This window comes from Rhynchophorus ferrugineus, unplaced genomic scaffold (genome assembly GCF_030347505.1).
Source record: "Rhynchophorus ferrugineus isolate W39M unplaced genomic scaffold, kcgeb_rfMv2 rfM2, whole genome shotgun sequence".
NCBI classification, from domain to species: Eukaryota; Metazoa; Arthropoda; class Insecta; order Coleoptera; family Curculionidae; genus Rhynchophorus; species Rhynchophorus ferrugineus.
Genome location: NW_027472581.1, coordinates 38,817,828 through 38,837,504, shown reverse-complemented (window position 1 = coordinate 38,837,504; position 19,677 = coordinate 38,817,828). Strand labels below are relative to the sequence as shown.

Genomic DNA, 19,677 nt, shown 5'->3' with positions numbered 1-19,677 from the left:
AAATCCTGTTTATGAAATCGATGTAGCTGTAAATCTGATTTCTCCAATGGAAGTTGCCACAGAAATTGACAACAACCTCAATCCTAAGAAGGCCCTAGATTTAATGAGATTTCATCTGGATAATTAAATGAGTTGCTACGAAAAGCAATAGCCATGTTGACTTATATATTCATTCTATATATCTCAATGATAGGTTAAACTGAAAGAAGTTAAACATCAGGTTAGACAAGAAACAGAGCAGGTTAGACTCAAAGTCAAGCAACTGTACTGGTTAGTCGGAAGATACTCTCAACTTGACCTAAAATAAAAAAGATTGATTTATCAGTAAAACATAACATAAAGCCAATTTGTACTTATGGGGTGCAAATATGAGGTTGCGCTAAGACATCAAACCAACTAGTAACCCAACAAACTTCTATGATTAACTACCAATGCTTATCTCGCAATCAACGAAGGGTTTAACGATGACCTCGAAATCAAATTCATATACGAAGTGATCCAAGACTTGTTGTATAAGTGTATTTTTAACTTTATCTTAATTAGTTTTAGTAGGTTAGTTTTATTTCAATCTGGAAAATACATACTCATGTATTAATCCAGTACTCGCCTTGCTTGCGTATTAATGCAAGTAGAACAGAACAGTAGTAATAAATTAATTGTATATTAAGACTGTACTAAGCATATCTAATGTAAGATGTAATTAACTCCTGATGCCAAAAAATATTCATTATTAAAGTTGTTATCATTGTGATAGTTTTTAAGTCAGGATAAACACAAGAACCCTATAACTTTACTGTACTTTTTCTAGGCTCAATATTGCCATTTTTCAACATTACCATTCCCACTCCACCGCCAGAGCCCGACTATTATTTGGGTGAGCTAATAGCAGGAACGTATTGTTCACGAATATTCAGCGACTGTGATAAAAAACACTGCCGTCTTCAATCGCCCAACTTTCCTGGAATCTACCCCAGGAATCTGACTTGTTATTATGCCGTCAGGCAGCACGAGATACCACCAGGTAAATTTCACTTGATAATAAAACATTCTTTACAATTAACAAATTAACTGTATATAATGATTAATTATAATATAATGGCACGCCAAAACCTTACATTACTAATAAAAATAAAGGACTTGAAATAATACAAATAAATAACATTTTCATGGAATCATGAAAAACATTATAATTTAAAGTTAATCATGGAAAACTGTTTTTTTTTAAATTTCATTTTAAAGTTTCTTTAAAAGATTGATGTAAGCCGACTCTAGATTGGTTGATATTAGCCGACTAAATGTTATTTGGCGACGTCCGTTTAAGTTTTGTTTATTGTTGAGTCATTGATTATTATCTAATGTTTCTTTTATGATTACCTGCCATAAACATAACGTGAATTCAGAGACGGAAATAATAGGAGACATCTTCGGATTTGATTTCGCCAGGAGTTTTTATGTGAGATTTCCTGAATTTGCTGATCTGTGTCAATAAAATGCAATGAATCAATGTTCTTACAGTCAACACAATTCTGAGACTATCATTCATATTCAGCTCAACCTATACGTCATTGTCATTGTTACTAGATGTCGGAATACAACCTCTAATACAAAAGAATTGCAGAGAACAGGTTGGAGCATCTGCTCGTTTATTTTCGAAGTGTATAATATTTTGTTCACTGTAATAACGCAGCTGCGCTTAACACTAACAGATATGAGTCAATCGATTTTGGTCACAAGAAATAATCGCATAAATTAATGGAGAGGGAAATCAATAGGGATCTCTGAAGAAAAGTTCGCAGCGTCCAGAAGTATGATGGCATATTGATAGCCCATCGAGTGATTTGATAAATAGTGTTAGGTTTGGCTAAAATTTCTACTATATTGGCCGTCGAAAAAATATTTTGCAATGGAGGCATTTGATTGGTTCTTAAACAGGGTCTACCAAGCAGTCACAGCACGTAAAAACATTTAAATAAAAAACTAAATTGAATTTCTTAATTATATTGGTTAAATCTCGTTAAGCCAGCCGATATAGTATAGATATATAAAAGTTCGCGTTAAAATATAATTATTTTTAATTGACGCAACTTTAATTGATGTCAGATATTTTTAAAGGGAAATACAATTTCATACTAATGGGATATTAAATAATTTTGCCTTAAAAAAATTCATTTAATAGATGCAATAAGTCTAATTTTTACATAGTTCGATTTAAACACATTTTGAGTTTATAATCTTTAATAGTTTTATCGCTGATTCACCTGATAACTAAGTGCGAAAGTGGTTAACTTTCTTAAAGAACAATATATGTTTATATATGTATAAAAGCTCTACATAAATAATTGTGTAACTGTGCATACCAAGAAAAATAAATAATTTATAATATTTAACATATCCATATCATATCAATAAATATCAATACATTTTTTAGAGAACCAAAAATTTCCCCTAAAGAACAAATTCTGAGTTTCTCAAAATAAATTTATTAAATAAAATTCCTAAACATAAAAAGTACATATGAAAATATATATAGATTTATATTTACATATATTTTTTACATACATATTCTGTAAATATACATCTATAATATATAAATAAAATATAAGATAAATCCAAAAATATGTCAACATTTATTAATTATATTCTTAACATAATAAACATACTAACACAACAAAATGTTTTAAAATTTATAATTATCAAAATATGAGTTAAAATTAATGTGACGTGTGAATTAAATTGACACGGCAGAATATCAGAACAAAATAAAGCAGGTAGCTTAAATATATACACCAGTATAACAAAATAATCTTGACGGAGTTGCCAAGTGTGGCTTGAGATATTGCCTTGCCTCTAAAAACGTAATTTCGTCTTGATGATCTACAAAGTTATACATAACAAATAGTAAAAAAAAGTGTTCTTCATTTCTGCTTTTTTAATAAAATTGTTAAGGAACGTATATTTTTAGCTCCATTACTTTTAACAGACCAAAAACAAACTTCCGAAATATCTTGGTAAAATAATCTTAAACCGAAATATACAAGATATTGATTTAGCAAGATTTGACTTAAAGAAGACTTAACACATGCACATTATTTTAAAAACCGTCGCCCACTTGTTAGTAAAAAGGAAAGGAGAGGAAAAATGGATTAGCTTTCTGAAAAAAAAAAAGAATATATATATATATATATATATATATATATATATATATATATATATATATATATATATATATATATATATATATATATATAGATAAGGATGTCTTGCATGATCTGCATATTTTCTTGCATGCTTGATTTTGCATATTTTTAAATAGTGTTTGAAACTTCTTGAAAGGAAAACGATGTTCCATTGCTTTGCTTTCTGTACCTGCTTCTTAGAGCGAATATACATTATAACGAACTAATCTTGTTTATAAAAATGGAGAAAAATTCTAAAAGAGCTATTCTTGATACATTAATATTAATTCATATACACAAAAAATGGCGGCCGAAATAAAAAAGTAATAAACAAACCATAGATATGAAATGAACCAATCACATGCCTTCACTGCTCATTGCATAGCGATTCAAACCAATAAAGTGTATCGAGAAGGCGATTGTAATCCCATGTTGGCAAGATTTAATTAAAAACGTCACACATTATTTTAAGCATTTGCCTTTATCTATGTCTATATTCTGGCTTCGGCCCTATAAATTCCACAGCTCTTACCGTATATATATAATGCTCGTTCTGGATAAAGCTGGTCGAATTCCGCGTCGTCCTAACGTAATAAGCTTCTGCTCCAACAAAATAAATGTATCGGATGTCGGCATTTTGCTTACGCTAGAATAGTGAAATGTTTTATTAGAATGAAATAGTTGCATTGTTGCAGGAAAACATGCGTTAATAATTGTACGTCAACCAAAGGGACAGCTTGTATCAATCAGGAGCCAGTCCATGCTCTATGGCACCGCAACACCGAAAGAACTAAAAGTGTGGAACGAATGTGACGATGTTCAAGATTATGTGACTGTCTACGATGGGTATATATTTTTTATAATAATACTTCTTGTACATTCTTTATTTTATTATTTTTCTTAATATCGTCAATTTTATCATTCTAGCTTTCGTCGCAAAAAATCATAGGTCCTATTAACCTGCTGTGTAATAATAGTTAATTTAGCAGCAGCTATAACAACTGCCTATCTTCAGCCTTTTAGTATCATGATACTACATAATAGAAATAAATTTAATAAAAAAAATTATATTTACAATTAAACCATACACATAGTAAATCAGTAACAGAAACTATACACAATAATCGAAAATATCTTTAATAAAGCAAAATACAAAGGTATTATTATGAATCCAGCAAATCCATTAGCCCAAAATGCATTACGCCTTTACATAATACCATTATAATTTTACACTTAAATAAATCACAATAATAGTGCGTATAATAGCATTTGTTTATGCAATGATTTTAGTCATTTACAGATTATATAACTTTATTAAATTTCCATTATAAAACTATTGGCTTCCGGATTAGAGCTGAATTTATTGACCAAAATGTTGACGTTTCGCAGCCACTACAGATTGTATCTTCAGGCTACTCTGATTTTGAACCCTAATAATCACGTTGCCATATTTAAGGAAGTGTCTATCACCGATAAGTGAAAAGAACATTGGCTTTTATAGTTAAATAATTAAATCAAAAAATCGGGATAAAATAGGATAATACGCCGGTCTTATAGCTTTTGTATTTGTTGTGCCTATTTTAAATCAAAACCTCGTCTATGTTTTTTATAAAAAAAACCTTGGGCTGTGGCTAAAACGTCCACATTATTGAACTAAATATTATGGTCAGTATCCATTCAGTGGCTCAGACAAACTTGACTGAATCGTGTGTCTTTATCTCAGCTATCTCTCTTCCAGTTTCTCTTATGTATATATTCTAAAACTTACAGGAAAACTTGTACACTTCTGTTACTTTTAGCCGATCCCTTTTAATTTTGGGGTTAACAAGCATCTAAGTATCTTCACGCAAGGATTGCTAAAAAAACTTTTTCAGACTTATCTTCTTCTGTTTGCCTTTTTATAATATTCGAAGGATATTTTTATATCCTACAGAATATCGTTCAATATGTAGAAAGGTCACATCTGAGGCAATTTGATATCATTCCCCAAGGAATCTGATTTGGTTATGAAGGCGCTACAAATTCTAGTCTAAGGAGAGATCCTTTTTAGGATGGTGGATGATGTTACTTGGCCTCAAGGTTTTCATATTAAACTAATATCATGGCTAACCATTGGCCGTATGTCGAACTAAAACGTCTAAGAAGAATATCGGAATTAATTTCGGTCTCCATAGTGAAATGACTATTTGGTTGTTAAATATGATAGCCCTTATTACTTATAGAATAACCCCTGAAGATGCAATATGTAACGATTACAAAAAGTTGGCTAGTCTTGTAATTTCTTTATTAATTATAACCCATATTTGATTGACGGTATTATTAATATTAAGAATATAAATTATCGTAATATTACTTAATATTAAGAATATTATATTTTTAGTAGGAAAAAAAAAATTATAATAGCTTTAATAGCCTTTTCCACACCGATAATTTGTTTTCTTCAAAATATTGTCCATTTCAATATATTTTATTTCATGAGCAAATAATAGTCATTTATACATTATTAAATAAGTCGGATTTTGTTCCGGAAGAAATGATTTTGCTGTGTGTTTTACTTATTAGTTTAATATGAAAAAAAGTCTTGTTTCACAAGACTCGGAAAGTTCTTTCGACACGTCGACACGACACGAAAGTTCGTCTCTTAATAAAGTGGTAAAAGTGGTAACTTTCGATAAACAATACTTTCAATAATAAATATTAATCAATTTTATTTTATAAAATTTATTTTTTATCAAAACGGTCGTTACGTATTAATTCCAATACCCCATAAACAGGAGACAGAAAAAATAACATGAACACATGCGACATACCAGTCATATCGGAAAGTCATTACCGGTTTTTAACAGATATCACTAGTCTGAAGTATGCAATATTATGATTCAACATATATGTCAATTTATTCTATAGACATCAAGTTTCAAAGGTGTATATGTTATATTTTACGAAAGTAACACAACCATAGATTTATACTTTTTTGAACATGTAAAATTTCGTGCCTGAAAACATAAATTTGCATTGCTTTTCTTATTTAAACAAAAGTACAAGATAAAGAACGTTCTGGTAGATCGAAAAAAATTGAAGATGCGAAACTGAAAGAGTTATTGGATGAAGACCCAACCCAAACTCAAAAATAATTGGCAAACACATTAAATGCCAAAAAAAAACAATTAGCGATCGACTACGAGCAGTTAGGAAAATCCAATAGATGGGAAGATGGAAAAATTCCCTGTGAAATGCTGCTCGAAAAGTATGATCGGAAATTACCTGCATCGAATAGTAACGGGTGATGAAAAGTCGATTTATCTTGAAAACCATAAGCGCAAAAAATCATAGTTATCATCTCGTGAAGCCATCCTATTGACACCAAAGTCAAATTTGGCGTTTGGTCGCAAGGCTATGTGTTTAGCGATACCGAAGTGACGCGGTATATTATAAACTGTTGTAATCTAGTAAAACAGTGAATAGGCATCGTTACCGACAACAAATGATCAATTTGAACCATGCATTGATCAAAAATCGTGCATAATGGGCACGAAGACACGGTAAAGTGATTTTACATCAACATAACCTCTCATAAAGCAAAACTAGTCAAGGAAACGCTTGGATGGGACATATTACACCAATCGAACTCTCCAGACTATGCCCCGTCCAACTATCAACTTTTCACATCAATGGGCTACGCGCTTGCAGAGCAACACTGCGACAAATTTCAAAGAAGTTAGAAGATGGCTCGATGAATGGTTTCGCTCGTCACCTTCCATGGTCAGCACAATCGCCAGACCTCATTAAAATTAAATCATTATCGGGGGTTTTAGAACAGAGAATGAGAATGAATCATTAAAACAACTGGCTACCAAACCATGGTATACGACTTGGGACACATTCCGCCGGAAACTATTCAGACAATACGAATCAATTCCGCGAAGAGTTGCAGCTCTGTTAAAAGTAAATAGTGGCTCAACACCTTATTAATATATTAATATTGTGTATATGTCAGGTGTTCATATTATTTTGTCCATCACCTGTTTAATTTAAAAAATTCCACAAAAATCTAAACTTAAAATATTATTACTATATTACATTATTAATATACTTCAATGTTTTATTTTAATTAAATTCATGTATCACTCTTCTAACAAAATGACTAAATTTTACAGTTACACGACCAGAGATGCTGTAATATTAAAATTTTGCGGCGGTGGTGAAGCGGTACCGGAGACGATATCCAGCGGACACGAGCTTTTAGTGGAATTCTCCACATCTCCCTATGGGACTTTCTTGCAGCCAGCGCCCGCACAAAGTTTACACGGATTCCAGTTGGAAGTTGAGGTAAGTTCCAGCAATTATTTTCACGAACTGTCAAACATTTTGTATGTACCCTACAAGAAAAAATTAATGAAACAGAACGAGGAAGTATTTATAGAATGTAATTCTAGTTTATAAGTATTCGAATAAAATGTAACTTATTATATGTTAAACAGAAATAAATATGTAGAACAGATAAGTTAACAGTTATATCAAAAAAACAGTTCAATCGGTTTTTCAAATAGTACTTTATCAAATTATATATAACCTAAAACTGGATGTATTTATATAGTAACTAATTACCTTAGTTACCTTATATAATATTACGTAGTTATAAAGCTGTTAATTATTAACAATGACAGATTTCAAAATTGGCCACTAATAAGTAAAACAAAATTAAAAGAATCATATTGAAATGATACGAAAAGAATCTATTGAAAGTGGAATTAAAAATATACAACTAAATATAATTATGGTAAAGTGCATATACCGATTTTGCAACATAACTTTGTTCTATTAGGTGCCTGCATGTATTTTAATCAGCGCTGCTAAACCTCCTTTGAACAACTTACACTTGCATTTAAATTCGATTATTTCGATATTTCTCGATATAAAATAATAGTTTCAGTTACTTTTATTCCACTATTTAGTTTTTTTGTTCGGGCCTAAAAGAAGCCTGTGGAATGCATGATGCATGCCTGGTCGCTGAGACTTACCCAGGAGTGACAAGTTGGACAGGGTTATGTGGGACTGCCTCTGGGCTTACCAATACACTAAACCGAAATCGCCTCACAATTGACAGCTGTGAATTGCTACTGCTACCGCATTAAATTTGGGGATATGGCACCCGCTGATCGGGTACAAGGACCCGGCGATTCTATTGATTCGCGAACTAGAGTTAACACACGATTGGATAATGTCGTATGGAGCCAAAAGTTATGACGGATGAGGTAGCTTCAGCCTGGAAAAGGAAGTAAATTAGTGGTGACCCGGTGCTAAGCTTCCAGCATGTCGACCAGTTCGCGAACAAGCGCGTTTTCGGAAGAACTTAAGCTGAGTAGTTGTTTGTGGAATAGTTAAGATATGAAGGAGCTTATTTTGAAAAACTTGAAGCCGTTTCACCTGGTTGGGTGTAACAAACTAAGAAAGTAAACATTAGATAGGGACATTCGGTTCGTATTCTGTTGATGAGTACGGACCGAATTAACATCTTGTAAAATAAGCATTTGATGGAGATGGGAAGTCTGTTAGAAGGGCAGATCAGAGAAGATAGCAGGTTTGCTATCCCCGAACCTTTCTGGATTGCCTTCTGGATATGGGAATATCAAGCGAACTGTTGGTCGAAGTGGAGACCTAGGTACGTGACGTTATCCAGCCATGGAATTATTGCGGTGTCGATCTTAAACTGCGAGACGGGCAGTGCGTAACGCTTCTTATGGAAAATGATGGCCTGGGTTTTCAGGGGGTTCATTCGGAAATTCCTGAATTTGAACCACTTGACCGCATGATCGGGCTGCTTCTGTAAACGTTCTGTTTTGAACCTGGCGGCCATGAAGAAAGCAGTATCGATAGCGTAAAACACGACGTCGATGTGCTCTTTTCTCGGCAGATCTGAAATAAAGAGGTTAATTATTATAAGGCTGGGGCCAGCGGGGAACATTGAGGTACGCCAGCGTCGATTTGTTTTCGACTGGAAAGTGTTTTCCTGATCTTGACTTGGAAAGATCTGTCCGATAGGTAGGACATGATAAGAGCGGTTAGGTCTTCTGGGAAGCCTAACCCCAGGCATTTTGCGATCAAACTGTCGTGCCAGACCTTGTAGAAAGTCTTGGTTAGGTCCAGGAGGACTGCTCCAAGCTTTTTACGTTGGTCTACAAACGGTTTTATAACGGTCAGGCTAGATATAAAAGTTTGTGGCTATCGATGAAAGTTGGATCTACTACGAGAATTCTAGGTACAAAAAGTAACAGGTTAGTCCAACAAAACCATCCATATACGTACCGAAGTAAAATATTAATGACCATAAAGTCTTGCTGCATTACAAGCTGTTAAAATAGAATGAAACTGTTACGTATGTCCATCAATGTCAAAAAATAACAACGTATTTTTGAAAAAAATACTAGCAATAGCGAGCCATAGATATAAAGTGATCTTCTTTCATATCAGTATTTGGTCCCATGTTGCAAGAATAATACGCTGTTACATATCGCGTAGGAAATTTTGTTACACCCAGTATACTCACCACATGCAGCGCCTTTTAATTACCACTTATGCAAATCAAAGCAACTTGACTGGCACACGGTATAGAAATTCTGAAGAAATGTGAAAATGGATCCATGATTGGATTGTTGAGGAAATACTGTTCTTTCAACATATGTTGCTAGAAAGATGGAAACAAGTTGTACTTCATGCAGTATTTTAATCTGTTTTGAATAACACTCTCATGCTAAACTTACATATTCTGGCTTGAACGACGCACAGGCGGATCTAGGATTTTGGTTCTGGTTTTCTTCTTCCATTTTAACTAGGTAAGTAAGATCGCTCACCAGACTACATTCTATGGACTGCTCATAATAGCGTCAAGCATATAAATTTTTTAGTTTTGTTGTTGTTTATATGAATTTTATAATGTCGTAGTTTCTAATGCAAGTAAGTATGATTGTTATTGATTTAAAATATTTCTCATTATTATTATTGAAGCTTAGGTGAAAACATAACTGATTCTGTCGATTTTACTTATTGATATAAGTTTTATAGGGCCAACGAAAGAATTGAGAGGAAAATAGGTTAAGATAGGTCAACGCCTATTGCCAATAATTGGTTCCTCGTTGGATTATGTGAGCTTGTCTAAAGTAAATTCTCTAAAGTAAAAACACAGTTCTTCGTATTCACAAAAAACATTTTCGTAAAAAACTATTAACTCATGACCATGATACTAATTTACATACGTATTTAACAAATTATAGAATATCACTATTTGTTGTAAAGTGGGCTTGTTGTGAACTACTGAGGAATTTAAGTATGGGCTTATCTATAATAAGAGTGTAAAATCCGACAAGATCAAACCAGTACCCAGGCTGGGTAAAACGAGAGGTCTTCTGGGTTGACCTATGGTTAACTACTCGCTAGTCGGTAGCCTTAATACGAAGGACCGTGGTTTGGAGCAAACATTAAGCAGCAGGATTAGTCCAGTCTATGTAAAGCCGACTTGGTAAAAATAATTTGTAAGAAAACATATTTTAAAAAATGTACTTGCTATTTTTAATTTAATATATAAAGCTCGTCCATAATCACAAATAAAAATTAAAACGCCTGTAAAAAGCGATTCCATTTATATATTAAACCCTGCAAAATAATTATCTGAGGTCACCTGTAAAGTTAAACATCTATTCTATAAATTTAATGAAGTAAAATAAAATATGTTTGGCGAAATTAATTATTGTTGGTTTCCGTCTGGTAACAAGTCATTTGAAAAGATCCCGGCCTACCATAATAAACCATATTTTTTTTTGCAAAATTAGTTTTTTTTTATTTAACATAATTCCCTTCAGGGGTCATACACTGATTATAGCGACCCTCCAAATTTTCGATACCATTTTTATAGCACAATTTGTCCTTTGCTTCAAAACAGACCTCAGTTTCGTCGATCACCTCTTCATTCGACAAAATTTTCTTCCGAGCGAGCATTCTTTTGAGATCTGAGAACAGAAAATAGTCGCTGGGAGCCAGATCTGGAGAATACGGTGGGTGAGGAAGTAATTCGAAGCCCAATTCATGGATTTTTGCCATCGTTTTTACTGACTTGTGACACGGTACATTGTCTTGGTGAAGCAGCACTTTTTATTTTCCTTCAAATGCGGCCGCTTTTCGGCGATTTCGTCCTTCAAACGGTGCAATATTGCTATATAATAGTCGCTGTTGATGATTCTTCCTTTTTCAAGGTAGTCAATAAAAATTATTCCATGCGCATCTAAAAATATAGACGCCATAACCTTGCCAGCCGACTGTTGCATTTTCCCACGGTTTGAAGCGGATTCATCGTATGCAGTCCACTCGGATGATTGTTCATCGGACTTCGGAATGAAATTATGGAGCTATGTTTCATCCATTGCCACATATCGATGCAAAAACTCGGGTTTATTACGCTCGATCATATTCAAACATTGTTCCGAATCTTCAACTCGTTGTTTTTGGTTGTTCAAAAGTGAGCTCGCGCGGTACCCACTTTACACAGAGCTTTCTCATACCCAAATATTCATGAATGATATGATGTACACGTTCACTTGATATCTTGATATCTATTTCGTTCAGTTTACGGTCATTAAAAATCATTTTTAGGATCTTTTAAAAGTTCTTGTCGGTAACAACCTCTTTTGGACGTCCACTGTGTTCACCGACTTCGGTGCTCATTTCACCACGTTTAAATTTAACATACCAATCCTTGATGGTCGATTTTCCTGGGGCAGTGTCCGGAAACTCGGCATCAAGCCAAGTTTTTGCTTCAACTGTATTTTTTCCTTTGAAAAAGCGATATTTTATCAACGCGCGAAATTCATTTTTATCTATTTTTTTTCACAATAACAAAAGTTGCTTCACTCAAAATGCTATAATTCACAAAGTAATGATTCGGCAGCTGTAAAATTTATACACGCATCTTTCGAGGGATAGGGCTAACTAAAAAACATACGGATTTAATTCAAGTATGCCAGGCCAGGCCAGGCCGGGGACTTTTCATTTGACCTGTCCATGAATAAATTGGATATTTTAACCGCGTTTGAAGAAACCATGTAAGAGTATCAGAAAGTGTGTGTTTTGTTTTGTAAAATAAACAAAAGCGAGCATTTTATATCCTAAGTGAAACTAAAATTCCCCATACATAGAGAAGCGGAAATCATTGTAATTACTGTGTTCATTGTTCGTTCCCTTCAGGGCATACATTAAACTCTTCTGTTGATCCCAGTATCAATATCAATAGTTATAATCTCTTGTGTATATGACGAAATGAGTCATTTATAGTGTAATAAAAGTTGCTAAAACCGAATGAAACTATTACTGCAAATGTCTATTGATGTCAAGTGAAGAAATTGAATGACATATCGTAAGAAAATAATACCATCTATAGCAAATATATGCCAAGCTATCTTATTGTATAAAACCGCTTGGCCACATATTGCAAGGGTTGCGAAAGATACTGACACTCGAATAAGAATTTTTGCCGCAATACGCTAAATGCTGCTGCATCGGCCCAGGCATAAAGGAGGTGTTAATTGATTTATATGTGTTTTGCTGCTGAAAATGCTCAAAATTCAAATAATACGGTAAAATCTCCACAGCGGCCGTATTTGAAGGTTTTATGAACATATTTAAGATTATATTGTTATAATACCGCACATTAGCCTATTTTCACATCTTCATAAAAAAGCCTTAATGCTTCACAACTACAGTTTTTATTGCAACTTAAGATCAACACCGCGACCATCCCATGGCTGGATAACGTCACGTACCTAAGTAGCGTCTCCACTTCGACCGACGGTTCTTCTGAAAACGCACTTGTTCGCGAGCTTGTAGATATGCTGGGAGCTTAGCACCGCGTCATCGCTAATCTTCCCTTTTTCAAGGCTGAAATGACCTCATCCGTCGCTGCAGTTATAACTTCTGCCCCCATACGACAGCACCCAGTCGTGTGTTAACGCAAGTTCGCGAATATATAGTTAGTTTCACTATCTGTTTTTTCGCCGAATCCTCGTGTTCAATAACGGCTGCCCGTTTAGCGGCTGCCATATCTCCAAATTTAATATAGTAGCAGTAGCCACCTATAGGGGTCAACATAACCCTGTATGCGTCATGCATTCCACAGCTTGGTTTTAGGCTAAAACAAAAAAAATGCAGTTTTTATGCTTCCATTCATGTAGATTATTCCGCACACATCAAAGAAATCTACAAGAATTTAGAATTGGATTTAAAAATGTTGTGCATGTTGCTCAGACAATAAGCTAGGTTGACCTCCTCTCCTTTTTCCCTTGTTTTTCGTAAGTACGGGAAAGCAGGGGCTGAAAAAATCACCGGATCAAAAAGAGTTGACTGCTGATGGAGCTTAAAGTTGGTGCAGAAGCCACCACCGTTGTACATGTTGGGATTGATGATATAAAATATAACAAAATTTCCCAAAGATGTAAACTGCTTCAAATACATAGTTTTAAAGTTCCCAAGCGTCTCCCAGAAGCTTCGTTTCGTCGAACCAGACATTATACAGCTTATGAATAACCCTCAGTTAATGACAACCATTACGACCATCTGAAAAAAGAAGGGCAGAATAATTTTAAAGAGGCCATAGAGATATTTTTATGTAATCTTAAAGACCCATAAACAAATCGTCAAAAGAATACTGAAACCATTTCAAGCTTTAGATTTCCTAATGAATCGAAAAGTACATTTTCATCATTCTGACCTCGACTAGTTTCCGAAAAATTTGAGAGATCTGAAAAGAAATGTGAACGATTTCACCAGGACTTTAAAGAAATCAAGAAAAGATACCAAGAATAATGGACCCTCTCACTGATATCAAACGATTGTTAAACCCTTCAGACTGAGAGAAAGAAGAGCTCTTCTGGCGAAAAGGTCTGTAAATAAAATAATAGTGTTCAGGTTTATTTCCTTTTATTTTAATGTAATAACTCTTTTTACATAGTTACCCATATTGCCAAGAAGCGCCAAGAAGCGCGAAGAGTATATTGACATTAATATATATTCTAATTTTTTTTTAAATTTAAATTGAAAACATGATCATATATAACCAAACACTTTCACAAGAACACTTAACACAAGTTAATAGATCAAAAAGATTGAAAAATACATTCTATTATTAAAATAAAAATATATATCTAGATGCATTAGTAGTATTATAAAATGTAACAAATTTATAACTTTATAATCCCATATACCTGCAATATATACATGCATTACTTACGAAATTTAAATCAAATTCCAATGCAGTTTTTTATTTTATTTGGACAGAGAAATAGCCACAGATTTATTCAAGCTCAGTCTCTCGTTTAATCCACCCTACGGATTTTAAAACCCTATATATTTCACACTTAACTACAACAGAGAATTTTCCATTAAATCACGTTTTTATTTGGATTTTCTCGAGTTGGATTATGGGACATACCGCACAGAATGCTAAATGTGAATTGCATACATAAATTTCTCAGCGCTCTTCGGTTATGCCATTTGATTTAATATTTTAGAAGATGGGAAAAATAATGATTGTTGTCTTTATTCGGAAGCTCTTAGATTTCGGGCAATAAATTACAATATATAGATAAAAGGTCTCTTCTAGGACCTTTTAGATGTTCTTTTATTGCGATTTAGTGCAGTAAATTGCGCTTATACATAAACAGAATAAATATATTTATTGAGATTGAATTTTAGCAATCCTAAACCCAATATCTGACCTAGAAAATAAGTTAATTCCAATACAGTGATAAAATAATATTAGAAAATAGAAACTGTAGTCTTTTCAAACATTTTTCTACAGCCTACAATTTAATTTTAAAGGATTCACAGAAGATTATGTTATTATCTATAAAATGGCTTTGTAACCAACTTAATGGTAAAATCTCACAGGTTTTACTTTTCAGTATGTATCATTTTGTCGAACTGCATTGACTAAATTTTTTTCAGCGTAATAAAAATATCTGAATTTGTACCGGATAAATCTCATTTGCGGGAAGTTTTACTTTTTAAAATATATTGTAACGATTTTACAATAAAGCTTCAAATTCAAAAAATATGCTTTAAAACTGCTTTATAGATCAATATAATATTCTGATCTAGTTACGTAATAGTCCATATCATTACAGATGACGTAATTTTAGCATAACATAGTTTTTTTAGATTTTTTTTATATTCGCTCCAGAACTCTCGTTTGGGTAGTATGACTTATATGTAAATAAGCCATAAACATTAGGAGATAAATAAAATATCAAAGTCATAAACATTATAAGATTGTCTAGAAAACCTAAAATAAAGAAATCATTATATAAGCATACAATTTTTAACATAATATAGTTTCTAAAAAATATTTCTACAATTTGACAATTTAATGTAAAAATATTTGAAGAATTGTTTTTAGAACTTTCGAGCTCGCAACCTTCTGATTTTTAAATATTATTAATATAGTTTCGTAATAATTTTGATGTTTTTACTACACTGAATGAAAGATGTTGGAGATCACAAACTGCTCCAGGATTAACAAATGAAATTTAATTAAATTAGACGTATTTATCTTGGTGAATGATTGTTCCAATGCAAAGATCGTAATCTAAACATCTGAAATCGTGGGAAATTATGTAAATGATCAGGTAAAAACTAAATAAAAAAATAATTAAATTTTTCGTAAATCTACTATCTTATTAGATGCAATTTATTTTAATACATCTTACTTACTGTCATAATGTTTTTCTTCGCGATATAGATACTGTAGCAAAGACACTCGACATGAGAATTAATGATAAAGATTCAGAGTATTAAAAACCGGTAGATGTATTGACAAAATATTAATAACGCTTACTATTAAAGTTTTAATGGCATCTAGTTGAATCAAGTACAGGGGTTCAAGCACTTGGGGTCAATAACACAGGAGAAATTAGCGCGTACAATTTAAATTGTAAGTTGAATAGGCCAAGCTCCTGAAGGTTTGGTTTTTCCTGAATTGGGCTTCGAATTGCTTCCTCATCCATCGTATTCTCCCGATCTGGCCCCCAGCGACTATTTCCTGTTCTCAGATCTCAAAACAATGCTCGCTGGGGAGAAATTTTCGTCGAATGAAGAGGTGATCGCCGAAACTGAGGCCTATTTTGAAGCAAATGATAAATTGTACTACCAAAAAGGTATCAAAAAGGTGGAGGGTCGCTTTAGTCGGTGTATCACCTTTGAAGAGAATTATGTTGAATAAAAAAAACTAATTTTGCCAAAAAATGTGTTTTACTATGGTAGGCCGGAGTCTTTTCAATTGACCTGTTATATCCAAACATAACTATTGCTATTACTTAAAATATATCACAAGGTATTATAAACAACAATTTTGCATATAATAGTAATCCTATTTTACATTCTAATTACATTGCTTTTTCTTTATACATTTTTGATATATATATATATATATATATATATATATATATATATATATATATATATATATATATATATAAAGTTATTCTATTTTAGAACATTAAGTAAATTAAGAAAGGAGCAGCAGTACAACAGAAGCACCCAAAACAAAGTAGGCTCATTAACTGAAAAGCTAACAACACAAACAGATGTATAAAATGTATATTGTTATTGTTTTATTTTCTCTCAGTCCTAAATAACTACGGAGGTAGATTTTGGAAGATTAGAGATTCATTTTCTAGATTGTTAAATAAAAAGTTAAATAATAAAAAAATAGTCTATAGTTTTAATTAGTTTACATGTAAAACAAAATTTATTCAGCAAAATAGTATTATACTATATTTCAATACTATTTTATATGTCGAAATTAATATTACCATATTTTATATGACTTTATATCGAATATTTCAGTACGGGCGGATTTAACTTAAAATCTCTCTTAACACATTTGATTTTCATTTGGACACCACTTTTGATTTAAAACTAACGTTTAGCGACAATGCGCATTTTTGAGTGAATAGCTATAATTAACAAACATAATTATAATATGTAGAACAACGCCAATCCATATGAGATTAACAGTTATAATGTGTCCACAAAAACTAAACATGTTTGATAGGGTATACGGTATAATCACGAGACGAAACAATGAAAATTAATTTCTTTTACTGTTATCAACCGATCACGTCAACGTAATTCAGATCAACGCTCAAATTTAGATGGATCCATACATCGATCGATAACCGTGAAAAATTGCGGAGGCAATCTGAGAAATATTATATTCCATATATATTAGTTTTTATATTTTAATATATTTTATTGGTTTTTATATAATCCTCAGATCATATATAATCCTTTATGCCACCATCATCTTTTCTAGTCCTTGAAAAAGTTGTTCAGTTTGATTTCTGAACTGATTTTTAAAGTATTCTTTGATTCAATTCCCCTCAATCGACTCAAAATAATAGCCTCAAAGTTTCTCAAATTTAGTAAAGTCGACGGTGCTAAATAGGATCAATGTGATGATTGTGTGCTACTGTACGACGAAGTGTACTACACTGATGTAAAAAATAAGTGTTATTGAGTCATAATTTTGACTTCCAAGACAAATAGCTTTACGCAAATGTCGCACAGTCACACCCTAATATTACACCTTGATTACAATTTACCCCGGTGGAAAGAATTCATTATGAACAAAAGTACGATATTCACGTCTAATCTTTTTCATACTATTTTAAAATTAAATTGTTAGGACTTCACTACACTTAGGAATACACTTTGCACTAAGAACATGTTAACTATATTCATAGCTTCAAGCTCAAAAGGGGTCTCTGGAGAAAAGTTTTGCTTTACCCAACATCCTGATGTAGTTACAATCGGCCATTCGCGTAATTTAATTGGTCAATTTCAATCTTCATTATAGGCACCTATAAGTAAAACATTTTGCAGTGAAGACAGTTGATTGGCTCTTTAATAAAGTTTGGTACCTGACAGCCCTGACGTCACGGTTAATTCACCAATCAAATTTAAATAAAAAACAGTTTAATTTCTGAAATTAATTTAATCTGTAATATATATATATATATATATATATATATATATATATATATATATAATTATCTAAAGGGCTCTATAGGTATATTCATCCTCTTCACAATTTCTTATATATAAAGGCGAATGAGATGAAAAGATTGACTTTTGATGAACCCTTTAAATGATTTCTCAAACATACTAGCTGAAGGATGTAGATCCCTGAATCCATGAGTTCTAATAGATTTAAAAATGCCAAACTATCCAAACTATAATTTGTCCTTTGGCAATAAAATGTAGGCACTATTTTTAAGTCTTGACACAAAAAATCCTAATGTTTGAACTTCGATTAATCCAGAGGATATAAATAGCTTTACTCTAATCTTTCTGATTATCACTATTATGATTATTCTCAAACGATTGACCTGAGTAACTCTTTTATTTTTATAAATTTATTTGCTTTTTAATTACCCCTAAAATAATTTTCCGCCGTTTTTTATCAAGTCACTTTTTACTTTTTACGTGGAATTTAAATAAAACCAGAAAGATGGAGAGTTTAATTAGTTTAATTTTATAATAAAAATATCTAAAAATTCTTTATCATTCTAATAATATTTCTAATAATATATATATATATATATATATATATATATATATATATATATATATATATATATATATATATATATATATATGAATATTAATATTAAGAAATATTAATAATATATTTTATCACTAATATTAAAAAATATTATATCATAAATAATCATTTTAGGTATTATTAATTTAAATTCAATATAAAAACGTATTACTATAAATTTCTCAGAATATATAGCTTACAATATAACCAGTGAAACGTATACTCTGCCATTAGCGTTCAATGAAATGATTTCGACATAGTATTAAACACAATAGACGATTATTGAATATTCCAATATAGCCCACATTAACCCTCGAATCGATAAAAAGCACAACGTGTCCAAGTTCCTGTGTACTGACACCCTACGTTATAATGCCTCCCCGATTGAAAGGGAATATTGGAAAGTTCAGCAGGCTTAATCCCAATTGGTTTCCAGAATTTGTCGAAAATCCGTCAGGTTTCCAGATTTGTTCATTAACTTATTTGACTATTCTATTATTCGGTTTTTGGGGATGGTAATATTTTGATATACGATCTCGATTTATGCTAATATATAATATTTTTTTATTAGATCCTACGTTATATGTTCTAAGTACTATCTTAATGTACAAATTCATTTATTAACACTTATTATTGTAAAATTGTAGTTGTATCAATGCTCAAGCAACGTGAATGCAGGATAAATACGTCAAAATTAATAAAGCTATAATTTAACTATATTAATTATATACTACATATCTATCAACGTATCATTATAAAAAACGGGACTGATATTACTGATTATTAATATTTCATCTAAGTTATACGGATATTTAATTATTCTAGTCTAGCACTAGATCATAATAATTATTAACT

General features: G+C 32.1%; 1 protein-coding gene across 1 annotated transcript in view; it reads left to right on the top strand.

The window, feature by feature from the left end:
• The first annotated feature begins 431 nt into the window (after positions 1–431).
• LOC143190834 (uncharacterized) overlaps positions 432–19,677 on the top strand; it is an 86,274-nt gene continuing 67,028 nt past the window's right edge. The window contains exons 1-4 of the mRNA XM_076395400.1: positions 432–456; positions 809–1,021; positions 3,872–4,022; positions 7,334–7,505. Of these exons, the coding sequence (XP_076251515.1) occupies positions 432–456; positions 809–1,021; positions 3,872–4,022; positions 7,334–7,505 (561 nt within the window). The remainder of the gene's footprint in view (positions 457–808; positions 1,022–3,871; positions 4,023–7,333; positions 7,506–19,677) is intronic.